The sequence below is a fragment of the Bactrocera dorsalis genome, chromosome 2 (assembly GCF_023373825.1).
Source record: "Bactrocera dorsalis isolate Fly_Bdor chromosome 2, ASM2337382v1, whole genome shotgun sequence".
Classification (NCBI taxonomy): Eukaryota; Metazoa; Arthropoda; class Insecta; order Diptera; family Tephritidae; genus Bactrocera; species Bactrocera dorsalis.
Window position 1 is genome coordinate 25,633,565 of NC_064304.1, and position 15,011 is coordinate 25,648,575.

Sequence of the window (15,011 nt, forward strand, 5' to 3'; positions counted from 1 at the left end):
AACTCATGCATACTACACTTACAGATGTTGCTAGCAACAATGTTGCAACACTTCAAACTATGCTGGCTGCCAACAAACAAATTCACTGTTCTTTGCCTTTTACTTTTGCTATGGTTTTTATTGTTTGTCAATTGTTGTTGTTGTTGTTTGGTGTGTGGTTTTTGTACGCTTTGTTGCCGCAGCGGTGTTGCACCCACGTATAGTGACAATGAAAAATGGCTGTGACAGTGGTGGCGACGCAGCAGCTGCATTTGCGTCTGCGTCTGCGTCAGCAACAGCAGCAAATGATTTTCATTGCAATGTGCAACTGGCAGCTTTTGACTGTAATGCCTGCTGTTTTGTGTGCAAATAAATTCGCGCCTGGCAATGCTGCAATTTTCGCAATAAAAATTGCCGCTCATTGCTGTCCATTTTCGTTTGATTTTTACACAAATAAAAATGTTCGCTTGCATTTGGCTGCCCGGGACATTTATCCACCAGTGGTAGCTTGTTGCTGCGTTGAAATGTTGCTCACTTGCTGTTGTTGCTGCTGCTGTGGCGCTTGGCGGCTAGTTTGTGTGCATGCGTGCGTTCGTTTGTTCGTTTATTGTTCGTGTTTTACTTGTGCTTTTTTCGGTTTTTGAGCGATTTTTTTTTTGTTTTTGTCAGCTTGGTAGGCTGCCCATTGCCATTTTTCTTTGTTGCTATACGTGTGCGTAACGCCTTTTGAATTTGCGAATTTGTTTGTTGTCATTGTTGTAGCGGTGTGGGTCTCATTTGTGCTATTGGCTCTTGTTTTGAACGAGTTCTAGTTTTATTAATTTACAAATTTGTTTGTGGCTTAGTTTGAGCTCGTTCGAATTTTTCTTATGCTTTTTTGAAGTTTTGCAATTTTTTTTTTGGCATTATTCGTTTTCATTTTAAATTTAATTAGTACGGAACTGTTTTTATTTGCTTGCTTTTTACTGTAATTATTATCTTTCTTGTTTTTTGCTTTTATTTTTTTGAAATTAATTTAATTTAATTTATTTTAATCCCAGGGCATTGTGAGCACCCGCTTCGTTTTTGCAAGAAGGTCGTTATCGTACTACGAACATGGGTGCACCACCGCATTGTAGCTCGCCAATATAGGACCATGTGCTCCCGCGAAGGGGGTACTCACAACGTCTGGTGTACTAGCTCCATCGGTGTGCGATGTCGAGTCGGCATTACTTCTTCCTTCACCATTAGCTGAACCTACTTCTGGTGGTTTGGTGGTGTCCCGTTCGTCAATCACTAAATCTATTGGCATTTTACCCTTTAAACATGAGATATATCGATGACAGAAATTATCGCATAATTCATGCACCTGCAATGGCATAACAGAGAACACGAAGAAAAAGAGCGGTAGAGAGAGAGAGAGAAGAAGAGAAAGAGAAAGAGAGAAAAATAGTTCATGAGTTGTGATTGCAAAATTGTTTTCAAAAATTTACAAACTATGCTCGATACTTTATACAATTAAAATATTTTTAAATATTTAGAATTTTTATGCAATTTCTTTCGCTTGCTATTTAAACAAATGTCAATAATTAAAAAAATACTAAACAATTGTTTTTGGGTATTGATTGGTGGGTAAAATGCTCTGATAAATTTTGTAGAATTTTGTACGTTTTACTTGCTGGGTTTCAACATTTTTTTTTATTTGTGGGACAATAAATTGCTAAGCGTCGTGTTTTTCACTTGTCTGTTATAAATTCTAAATAGTTAATAATACAATAATTATTTTGCATAGAAAGTGATGTATTAGAGTTAATAAATATGCTAAATTAAATTTAATTTAAAGGTTTCTAATGCAAATTACAGCCGTTTAATACGCCATATATTACACTAAACTGCAAAAGGCATGTGTTATAACACATATTGCTTTCCCTTAATTGAAGCGTTTATTTATTTTGTAATTAAATATAATTTAATAACTCAGTGAGTGTCTAATAGCATAATCTCGTAAGAGAAAAGAGTAATGGCTTTTTTATTTAAATTGCTCTAAATGTTATTTATAAAATTTGTTAATAATTGTGTGCTTGCATTAAATATAGCTGTCTTCGATTTGTCATAGCAGAGCTCGCTAGCTTATTGGAAAGCAACAACGAAGTGAGCGCGTGATAGCGACAGATCAAAACGGTTATATACGCTTTAATGAATTTTTTTAATAAAATATTAAAAAAAAATAATTTTTTTTAAATTTTTTTATTTAAATAACACTATTTTGTTTCCATATTTTTTTAATTCCCAAAGATGCAATAAAAAAATAAAATATTTATTTGCCTGAAATTTTGACAAAAAATTATTTTTAATTAATTAATTAAATTTAAATTAAATTTTGAATCAAAAATAAGTATAAAACTTCATACAAACATTTTTTTATTAAATTAATTAATTAATTTAAATTAAATTAACTAAAAATAAATATAAAAATTTATACAAACATTTTTTTATTAAATTAATTAATTAAAAAAAAATTATTTAAAATAAAAAATTAAATTAAAAAAATTTAAATTAAAAACAAAATTTATTAAATTTTTTATTAAATTAATTAATTAAAAAAAAATTATTTAAAATAAAAAATTAAATTAAAAAAATTTAAATTAAAAACAAAATTTATTAATTTTTTTTAATTTACATTTTTTAATTTAATTTTTTTAATTAAATTATTTAATTTTTATAATAATTCCTTTTTTAATTTCGTTAGTTCCATTTTCTTTACTTTATTTTTTTTAATTAATTATTTAATTTTTTTAATTTTTAATTATTTAATTTTTAATTAATTTTTTTTTCTGTAACATTTTTTTTGAATTCCCTAGAATTTTATTATTATATTAAATTTTTTTCAAGCCATTTTCTTTTATTCTACGAAGTATACTCTAGTTAATTTTTTTTTTTGTTAATTTACATGAAACTTTCGTAATAAATCACTTTTATGCAAAACGTATAAAGCTTATTTAATATATTATATACAATTACAAATATATGTATATCATAAAATAATATAAGCCTGGAAAGAAGAATGCAAATAATTACTCATACACTTTTATAACTTTTTTTTTACAAATCTTTTTTATTCCACATTTTCATGCAACAAATTAATAGACGTTTCCAAGCGAATATGCAAATATATTTAATTACCCATTCAGCGCATCGTTCACACATTCATTCATCATAAAATATGCGCTCGTTGCAAGCAGCATTTTTCGCGCAATTAATAGCCGCGCCGATATTCCCTCAACAGCAAAGCACATACACACTGAACATGCATGCAGCAAGTGCATGCCACATAAGCACACACCAAAATGCAACACTTGCAACGAACGAAATTCAACTGTCAACCTCAACACTGACAGATTAATCAAACAATTATTATGTTTATGATCATTGTTATTGTTATTGTTATTGTAAGTGTTATTTTTGTTACTACTGCTGCGGCTGGTGTAGTAATTATCGCAACTGCGCATCAAGCAAAGATCGCGCCATAAAATATATACATATAAGTATGTATGTAAATGCATATCAATTGTAAATATATTTACAAGCGCGTGCGCAACGAACGCCAACAACAATGCGACAAGCAAAAGCGAAAACAAAAATATTTCACTGAAAATGTCTGCTGGAATTGCAATAATTATTTGTGAGTTCACTCGCCGTTGCCTGGTATTGTTATCATTGCTGTTATTGTTATTGTAATTATTATAACGATTATTGTTATGCGCATGTTGACGTTTTATGATGGCATTGCAACGCCAACAACAAACAAATGTCGAAGACGACAGCGGAGCGTCGGCTGGCACGAAATTGATTTGTACGCATGTTATCTGTCACACCACCAGCGCTTCCATAAACACAAGTGCAGCAACACTACCAGCTAGCTGCAACACACGGAGGCGGCAGTGGCGGCAGCAAGTGTGATGTGTGTATTTTGACGGAAAAAAGCGTCAACGTCTGCGCTAAGGAATTTCTGCGACGCATTCTTGCAGTCCCTTTGGAAGTTGCACGAAATGACAAGGCAAACGCTAGCGCGTCCAAGTAACAAGCTGGTCAACTTATTATACATACTATATGTATGTATGTATATAACTGTTGCAAGAAGGCAAAGAGTTTCAATAAAGAGGTGGCACGCTGTGTCTGGTAGAGTTTAATAAAACAGCAGACGAAGTGTTTAGGAAATTTGGATGCGATTTTTGGCAAATGCAACACTTAACTTTCACATGCAACAATTTGTTGCAAACAACTAAATTTTTATTATGGATATGTTATATAATTACATAAGGACGAATATGAAACATGAAACAACTTTGGATACGATTTTTGGCAAATGCAACTTGCAACATGTATTTGCAACAATTTGTGGCAAGCAATTAATTTTTGAAATTGACGTAATATTATGCATAATAACTGCTAAAGTACATAATTTACATAGAAAACTATATATAATAGTGCTTTCAACAACGCTCACATTGGTGTGTGCACGCAAGAGCTGCCAGAAGACCATGAACAGCAGGTAAGTTGATTTTATTTTTTTTTATGGTTTTTTTTTTGGCTACAACTTGAAGATGCCAATGCTGCATGAAACTAGTTTGACTGCTTTTGTGCGCAGTTAAACTGTGCCACGAAATATGTAAATAAGCAAATAGCGGCAGAGCAAAGGAATTTTGAAGGCTTTGGTAAGAAAAAGGTGGAGCATGGGAGGGTAATGTAAAAACTATAGAAAAAGTATTTAACACAAAATTTGAAAATGTCTAGATACTTTCGTTAAGCAGTGAAAATATCAAGGATCATCGTGCCACGTCAAAAATGAAACCAGTTTAGATTGACAAACAATAATTCTTTGCAATTTTTAATAAGACTTTAGCTTAATGACTCCATAGCGCAACATTTACGCATCGCTTTTTTGGCGCTACACTTGCCCAACTCACCACATACTCGCGCGTTGCACTCTAATTTGCATTACAGCAACGCGCATCGCGCTCATTTCCTTATCGCTGCTGTTCATCGTGCTCACTTGTGCACACATATGCACGCTAAAAAAGGTTAATAAAACATTTAAATCGCTCAAAGGTTTCGGCTAATACGCTGCCTTGCATCCACAAGTGCAAGCGCTATGCCAGACTGGCGCGTTGTTGTTGCTGCGCATGCGTCACAGCTGCGCGTACTTTAGTGCGCAAACTTTGTAGGTTAATATACTTATGTATACGTATGCATATTTGGTATGTGTGCCCGCAAGCAATTCGACTTTTCTGCATATTTATGCGATTTTTGCATTTCAGCTGGCGGTTTAGTTAGCCACACGAGTGCTTTGCTGCAGATGCGAGTAGTGGAGAAGATAAATTGGTTTTATTCCGCATGAACTTTGTTGTTGTGCGTTTATGTGTGTTTTTGCATACTATTGAAAGGGTGCCACAACCTTTAGTGTGTTGTGCGTTTGTGTATTTGTATGTGTGTGTGTGTGATTTTCTTTTTAATTTTCTACTTTTTTTAATATAGTCGCCCGCCATTTAAGCGTATTTCAGGTTTTACGCGCTATTTTTTGCGCCCTTCATTTTATACGCAGTCCTCACATGTGATTTTTGTTGTGCTATTTTTGCACATGGATACACACAAAAGCTAATTTGCATGCGATTTGCCGGCAGTAAGTCTTTTGTTGTATCAGCCATGCAGCCAGCCATCTTCTTCGCGCCCAACATTTGTTGGTTGGTCGCGGAATTGCTTGTCGGTGGTGGCAAAGAACACAGCGCAGGTAAACGCGAGCTTTTCAAATTTAGCCTTTGTGTTAAAGTGGCTTTGGGAACGGTGGATGAAATGTATGGCTCCAGTGTGTGTTGTTGTATGAAATTCGCAAATGATTTCTAATAGATTTAATCTTCGAAGTAAGAACTTCAGTTTTTGGTGAGTTTTATAAGTATAATGGAAAGAGTGAAGTATTTTTATATTTTATTTTCATTTTATTTTTTTTTATTTTTTCAAATATTTTTTTTATTATTAAATGTTTTTTTGGCAAAATTTAATTTTTTTTAGTTAAAGAAAAGTGTATATTTTAATATATAGTACACCCAACACAATTCGGCAAAAAAAAATAAATTGTAGTGAGAAAAATAAAAAAATCATGAATATTATTCCGTACTAACAGTATACTAGATTGCGTAGTCGAAAAAGTCTTTTCGTATTTCTAATCAAAATTTATATGTATACATACATACATATATAATGAAGATAATAAAATATTTTTGAAATTGTAAGTTGATTTTGTTTTCATAATTATAAAAGTCATGACATATACTGTTTCAGCATTAAAAAAAAATTCGAATTTGAAGAAAAACATATTTAAAACATATTTTATTTTAAACTTTTTTACGCTCAAATGCCTTAAATGACAGTTTTCTTCCCAGCACTCCATATAACAACAACCCAGCCAAGATAAAACTCGGCTAGCCACTCTTCTGTCCCCAAAACACATTCCATTTGATCTTGCCATTAATTGTTCTTCTCATTTTAATGCATTTATCAGCATCGACAATCTTGAAAAAGTAACGCATACATAATTTTTTAATCATTCATTGTGTCGTTAAGCAACAAGTTTTGACTAAAATGAGTGGCGTAGGAAAAGGTACAAAATTTACATATTTAATACATCCATACAACTACACACATGCATACAAACATACTTGTAAATATGTTTGTGCAGCTTGTAGTTTGCGTTTGCATGTGACCAAGTCCGCAGCGCGCTGGCTGCAAAAGCAAAGCATCAGCTTGCCACATTGATTGTTAAAACAAGAAGAGGTAAGTCGGCTATCTCTTAGATACACATATACATAGTTATAACATATGAAAAACAAAAGTGCCTGTCACGCAAGCTAAAACTACTTAAGAATAGTGCTTGAACTTCGCATTTCAAATTACACAATGTATAAGTATATATACATCTATATAAATATGTATATAGATTCACTTTGCATGCTGCTTGTCTGCTAGTTGTATCTGCTAAATGCAGATGCAAATCTTTTTGTAGTAATTTTCGATTTCCTCTCGCAGATATCTAAATGACGACAAGTGACTTCAAGTCGCTTGATTATTAAGCGAGCTAGCTGGCAGTCAAGTGTATAAGAAAACAATATATAAATAAATTAAATAAAAAAACTCGCAGCAAGCCTTAAACGCTTACTATTATTGTTATTATTGGAAAAAAGCAAGTGAACAACCAGAAATATAGTTAATTATTGGAGTATAAGTAGAGCGCGTGTACGGCGCAAACTCAGAGTGGGTTACTAGTTAGGCGTGTAGCTGACTGTTTATGCCGCTGCAATTGCAAACGGATGTACGTGTGGACCGTGTGGCGTCACAGCGGCACTGAGACCCTTTTTAGCGCATTGCCAGACTACTGTGTCTGGGTGTTTGAGCCGGGGAACAGGTTTTCAAGCGAAGCAAATAGCAAAACATTTATAAAAAACGAAATTCTAGAAAAAATATACTAGGGAACGTAAAGACAGTTTGTCAATAGGGCAGATGTTGCCACAAGCTGACAAATGTAGCAAGATATTGCAATAATGAAGCTGTGGGCTGGCAGGCGTCAAGAGGCGTACAAATATGCCGAAAAAGCGCACTTGCTGCGACTAAAAAGATGTGAAAACCTTTTTTATTTTTTTATTTAATAAAATAATCTTTATTCAATTTGTAAGTGATTTGTCGTTTGCTATTTACGACATCTATTACAATATATTGAAATAAGTATATGCAAAAAATTTCATTCTACCACAAATGTTATAATTTAAGTTTCTGTTGCTGTTTCTGTTCCTGTTACTGTTTCTGTTGTTATTTTTAATTTTTTTTTATATTTTATTTATTTTTGTTTTTCATTTCGATAAATCGCTGTTCTCAGGAAGCTCTGAGCCGCAAAGCGCCGCAGCGAGTGAGTGACAAATGACAAAACAAAAACCTGTCGTGGGATGCGATAAAGATCACTGGTCACACTGGGTTGCATGCATTCGTACAAAGTGATACATATGCAACGGCACATATACATATATACAAATATATAAACATATATGCACTGAGCACACATATTACCGGTTGGATATGAACAAATCGTATTGGAAGCAAGACCGGCTGGGAGGTGGGTAAGCCAGTTGTTGGTTCAGTTGACTAAATGGACATGTGCATGCATGGGTGGATCGACGAATCGGCGGATGGTTGTATGGCGAATTGATGCATAAATGTTTCCAAATTTGTTGTAGACAAGTCGAAATGTGTAGTGGAAAACTACAAGACTTGGCACTTGATAAAAATATGATTTAAATTGTATAAAATATTTATTAAAATTTATATTTTTTCATTTAGAAGTAATATTGAGATTATGGTTTAAAAGCGGCTGGAGAAACTCACCACTCACCAGAAAAAGTAGCGTCAGTTGAGTAGTGAAAACTAGGTGATTCCGCGGCTTCTAGCAACCAACGCTAATAGCACTCATTTGTCAAAAGGCAACGCTAATGCCAACTTATCAACAGTTCATTAACTTTTTGCAACAAGCGTGCAACAGACCTACATATTTAATGTATGGCTTTCACTAACAAAAAAGGAAAAGTTTTGTTTGTAAGTGCGACAATGAAAGTCGCAGTAATTAAGAACGATTGCAACGTATGTTCACGCAATTGCGTTTTTACGCAAGCGCTGTTGAGTTTGCACAATATGCATTCAAAGCAAATATCAGCTGTACAAAACTAATTTCACCGTTTTATTGCATTACTCAAAACGAACCGACGTTCGCATGATGCGAGGGAGCGTGGTGCGTAATTCAGCAGCATTAGCTTGAGAAAACAAGCCGTAAACATAGCTATGCTTGTAATTGATATCAGTAACTAAGATAAGCAACGCAAGAAATGTGTTATTAACAATTGACTAGCAAAAGCTTTTAAAATTACAAGTAAAATTTAAATCCAGCTGAGCTGAATATGTGAAAACAGCTATATATTAAAAGGTTCCTGGCACTTATGTTACACATAACTGCAAAAAATGCAATTCAGCGCAATTCAGCTTAGCTGAATGTGTGAATACGGTTACATATTAAAAGGTCAATAATATTTATGTTGAATATAACTACAAAACAGCCAAATCAGCTCAATAAATCAGTAATGTATACGCAAATAATACAACTGCTGTGTGTTTGGATAAGCAAAGTGTAATTGATATAAAACATTCATCAGTAGTACTACGCTATAAGAAATAAAATTTTATTTAATATTAAAATTTTGGCTATTGCTATGCATATTAAACGTATTTTTAACAACACGAATTAAAACAAAAAAGTAACTAAGTCACAAGCGAAAACCAGTTTGTCATCACTACGCTTATAACGAGTGCGACTTAAGTCAGTGTGTCGGCAAGCAATGCAAGCCGGCAATGCGACAAGCAATTGAAAAAGCAACCCAAATCCCGAATCAGTTTTAGGCCAAAAATGTGACAACAAAAGCTGACACTAACCGAAAAAATACCACTCTGAAACACAAAAACAACAGTATATAAAATATACCATGTTTCCAAAACAAAGTGAAAAAACGATTTACAACAACAACAGCAACAACGGTTGCAGCAGCACAGTTTCGGAGCAAACTTGAAAGTCGAATTGAAATTGAAACCAAAACAGACACATATGTATGCAGGTTTGTATGTACATATGTATAGGCAATACATAAATCGAACAGCAGACAACAATAATATATAGCAACCGCAGCAGACAATCGCATTTACCTGAACAAATACAACAAATACGAATTAACCAAAAAACCCAACTGGAACACGGCAGAGACACAGACTACGCGATTCATTTGTATGCGATCATTGATTTTCAACAATTCGTTTTCGTTTTTCTTCTACACTTATTTATACTTTTGTATTTTTATTTTTTTCTTTGGCGACTAGAGGGATCAAGTTCAGCTGGAAAGCGATAAAAACGTAAGAAGACAGACAAAAAAAACATTCAAAACACTAAATGCTGCTGCAACGGATGATCATGTGAGGCGGCAATATGAAAATGTTGATAAGCAACATGTTGCGCCGCATAACAACTGTTGCCAATGCTTAAAAGCTACGCCTAGTTATAAGCATGGATTTTACCTTGACGGCCGTGGGTCAGCGCCAAAGCACAGGCAAAGTCTGGCCACAAGGTGAGTAATATATTTGTTTACCGCTAAGTGGGAATTTATTGTAATTTTACCATACCAAGCACACACACACACACAGGTATTTACCATATTTACTTTCGTACTAATAAAATGCATTTGCATAATTTCTCACTTAATTCTTAACGAAAATCACAAGACGCTGCGCGCCGAGTGGACAGTGGAAAATAACAAAAACAAAAATAAAATAATTAACATGAAAAAGTAAGGTGGCGTTGTTGTGGCAGCCTGTAGACACAGTCAAGCCACGTTGCGCGCTCAAGAACGCCGCGGCCACTGTAGCGAATTTTATGGCGCACATTTTATTGACGTAATGATATTATTGTAGTTATGTGTAGTTGCGTTTGTAGTGACCAGCACTTGCGGCGCTGACGCTGGAGTTTTGTCCGAGTTATGCTTGGCTAAGCATTTGCTTAATTAATTTTTAAGCAACACGCATTAATTTTGAATTTTCAAGCTGTTTTGCATTTTTTCCTCTTCTACAGTGTGTATACAAAAAAAAATTTTGAGGGTCACTCGAAATGGTATAAAAATAAAACACCCCCATAAAATGCTTGTAGCAAATTAGGAAAACTAACAATTAGCTCTTTAGTAGAAATTAGTAGCCGAAAAAAAGTCGTGTGGAAATGAAATGTTATAATGAAGTGGGTGTTGCTGTGAATTTACTAACCAACAGCGCATGAATCTAATGCACACAAGCCACAAACATTTTTTTGGTTTCTAATTTTAGTAATTTATGCAAGCTATTTTTGATAGACTAAGTGCGGATGTCTAGCAAAGCGTTAAAAGTTGGCAGTATGATATAATCTTTTGAACTGAAAATTGACGAGTTGACCCTGAGAAAGTAAGCGGTGGAGCAAACAACGTGTTGTTTAGAGCGCAAGCTGTGCATTTTTAGGTGGCAGCAGCCTTTCTTATCTATACTTTGGTATCAGTATATTGTAAAAATGAAAAATGCATAGATATTTTCCTATATTAATTATGTTTTTGTTACCTTTTTAAATAAAAAATGGAGGAAAATTAATGACTTTTAAAAGAATTTAAAATAAAATGAAAATGTTAGTTAGAAACTACCGGTGTACATAATGTAAAATCACACCTCATGATTTTTATGGCGGTTATTAGTTTGCTTAGATAGTACAATAAGCAGACAGACAGACAGGAACTACATAAGAGTGGCCCTATAACGATTTGATGGCCTACAGTTGCGGTGGTGCTTAGAGCGTGAATGGCAATATTTAAGGCTTGCGATGGTTGAATATATTTTGAGTACAGAACATATTCGAAAATTCAATAAAAATTTTAATTAATTAAAAAAAATTTATTTCAAAAATTAAAAAAATTAAATTAATTAAATTAATAAAATCGTATAAAAAATTGTTATAAAAATTAATAAAATTAATCAAATAATTTTTATATTTTTTTCTTAAATCAATTATTATTCAAATATTTTAATTAATTAAAAGAAAATATTTTAAAAATTAATCAAATTAAATTAATAAAATCGAATAAAAACTTATTAAAAAAAATTTATTAAATAATTTTTATAATTTTCTTAATTCAATTAAAATTAAATTAATAAAATTAATTTAAAAAAATGTATAACACTTTTTTGCGATTATTTCATTATATAAATTCTTTTTTTTTTTAATTAATTAATTATTTGTGCGTGTGTGTGTGTACAAATTATTAATTTATTTATTTTTGTAAAAAATTTTAAAATAATTAAAAAAAAATTGTTAATTTTTAATTTTTTTCGATTTTTTCAGTGATTAAAATTTTTGATTTAAATTTTTGAATTTTCAAATATTACTCATAAAACTTGAAAATAATGAAGTTTTGACAAAAAGTAGCATTTCCCTTGCAACATTGCTGCATTATATGACAGCACATGTCAAACAATGAGCCGAGCGCGTTTCTATAATAAATAAAAATGTGTTTTTTTTTTATTTCTCACATATATACATAGCATATGCACGTATCTCACTTTTCACCTGCTCTCTGCTGTTTTTATTATTGCCATTTATTTTATTATATAGACTATTTGTTACTTGTATTGTTTTGTGTGGTGCTTGGTGTTGGCGTCGCCACCGCCGATATTGTTAAAGTTCGTGTTGGTGGCGCATTTGATACTTTTGTTGCTGTTTGCTGGTTGTTTGCATACATTAAAATCGTGTTTGTTGTTTTTGTTGCTATGAATGGTTGCGGAATTATTTGTTTATGCAGGCAAACAAACAAAAGCGGGACACAATTAAAGTTGAAATAAAAATCAGAATAGAAGCAAAAAAAAAGTGGAGGGAAACAAGTCATTAATGTTGCTATTTGTATGAGCTATGACGGCGGCAAGTGGTCACATGTAGCTGATAAGCTGCTAAGGAATGTGCATAGAATATATGTAATGTGTATGTCTGAACATGTGAGAGCAGTTATGTAAATGTGGGAACCATATATGACAGCAGCATGAGAAAATTAAACAAAAAAATTATAAAAAAATATTAAATAAAAAAAATTAATTTAGATAAAAAAAATTATTTAAAAAAAATAAAAAAAATTTCAAATTTTCAAAAATAAAAAATATGAACTTATGTCTGAAGATAATAAAAAAAATCATTTCTCATAACAAAAATACGCAAAAACATTTGCTTGTCAGCCCGCAACTTGTGTGTGGTATGCCATTTTCATGTCGCCACTGATTGGTCATTAATATATCGAGTGTATAATAGGGAGCACAATAAATGCGCACATAAATAAAGCATTAAATTGAATTGCCAACAGCAGTCTACAGCACATTTTGGGCTATTTTCCGCACAACAAGCTGACATTTTCCATTGTGCCACAGTTGTGCGAACAGCAGCATATGTTGCGCACTTAGCATGCTGTTGAAATTTAATATCAGCTCTTGTTGTGCGCTTTGTTAGCGCTGCTGACGATTTTTATTGCTGACAACAATTACCATACCATGTCAGCAACAATTCAGCCAACTAACCAATTACTCATTCATTCATTCAGCCAGCTGGCTGTAGTCAACGCGTGCATCCGTCCGTCCGTCCGTCTACCGCGTTTACCCGTCCGCATGACCGCTTAGCCAGTTATTCGACTGGTTATTGTCATTTGACGTTTCATTTCATTGCACCCTGATCAGTATTGACTTAATTTAGACATTTGGCTTTCAGCTACGAGCCAAGTTTAAAAGGCGCATAAATTGCCTGACAATCATGTGGCAATGTAACTCGTTGCCATGTGAATATGTATGTAATTGTTGGTGTTCAGCTTAAGAAATGCGCAATGCCTGCATAATTGAAGTACATTCAATGAATTGTTGTAGCATTTGTGACTTCTTTCTCTGTATGCGACATTATATGTAATCAGTTTTATAAAATTTTGCTTGTAAAGTAAGTTGTTATGACCAAAACTATTTGATTGCGTGTTTTCAGCAAGATCTCGCGTTATTCAGCTAAATTCAGCGCCTTATTCCTGTATGATGCTATAAGTGAACTGTCTTAAGCAACTTGCAACTGAATTTATTGTAGCATTATGTTAGTTTAGTACTGTAAATGTTAAAAACCTTTTGAATTTGATTTATTTGCTATTCAGCAAAGAATATTTTTTGTCAGCACACTAAAATTCTTTAAAAGTAACTGCATTTGAACTAATATAGCTCGATTCAGCACAGTAATTTTTATTCAGCACTCGAATTTTTTTGTCAGCGCTATGTAAGTCGTAATAAGTTCTTCAGAAGCATGTATATATCATGCAAAAAATCTTGCTGAATACTGTTGTTTAGAATATACCACTTGTTTAATGCCTTAAATAATTTCAAAGCATCTTAAGAATATTAGTGCTATTCAGCATTCATGTTTTCAACAGAGAAGTAGTTAAAAAAAGCTTGCATATCCGCATTTTGCAAGTATTTTGAAAAACATGTTTTTAACTTGAAATTATAAAATATTTATTATGAAAAATATTTTGTTTTTTTAACTTTTAGTATATTTTTTAATGTTTTTTTTATTTCTGTTATAAAATTTTACTCTTTTGCATTCTTCTTTCATAACTTATATATTTTATAAATTAAATAAAGGGAGGCACTTACTTTTTCTAACTCTAAAAGGTGAAACCGAAGTACTTGTATTGCTTGCACCATCTGCAAAAAAAGTAAAGATATTTTTAAAAAACGATTTACAACAATTTTTTTTTAGATATATTTCAAAAAATATTTTTAATTAAAGAAACTGAAAATTTTCGTAATTCGCATAATCATACATGCAAATTATATTGAGTTAACTGTTAACACAATGCCATAGAAGGCATTCATTGTTGCAACAACAGATAATATTTAGATGCACCTTAACTTCACTCAAAAATATTACTTATATGTGTAAATCTATTTTATAATTAATATTTTTCTAATTTCAATTAATTAATTTTATTTAACTTTTTAATTTTAATTACTTATTTTTTAAAATTCAATTAATTTATTTTTATTTGTAATTTTAATTAATTTTTTTTCTAATTTAATTAAATTAATTTTTTTAATTTTAATTATTTTATTTTTATTTGTAATTTTAATTAATTTATTTTTACTTTTAATTTATTTATATGCACAACCTATTTTTCTTACTGCAGTCCAACAACAATTGGCTACTAAGTCTGTAGATGTACGGCGATAAGTTGAATTTTACGCTTCATTTAAACGCACCTTAATTGGACGACGGCGGCGCGCAAAACAAAAAACTTAAAGCACAAACTTGCCGTAGCGAACAAAGCGCAGAAAGCTGCAAAGCCGCAAAAGGAAGACAAATACAAGAGTAGAGTAGCGTTTTTAAGCCAAGCGCT

The 15,011-nt window shown here is 32.3% G+C and overlaps 1 protein-coding gene across 1 annotated transcript in view; it reads right to left on the reverse strand.

Annotated features, from left to right (window-relative positions):
* The window catches only part of LOC105231083 (homeobox protein homothorax), a 320,426-nt gene that overhangs the window by 239,742 nt on the left and 65,673 nt on the right, over nt 1–15,011 (reverse strand). The window contains exons 5-6 of the mRNA XM_049448510.1: nt 14,269–14,319; nt 1,142–1,327 (exon numbers count right to left, since the gene is read on the reverse strand). Of these exons, the coding sequence (XP_049304467.1) occupies nt 1,142–1,327; nt 14,269–14,319 (237 nt within the window). The remainder of the gene's footprint in view (nt 1–1,141; nt 1,328–14,268; nt 14,320–15,011) is intronic.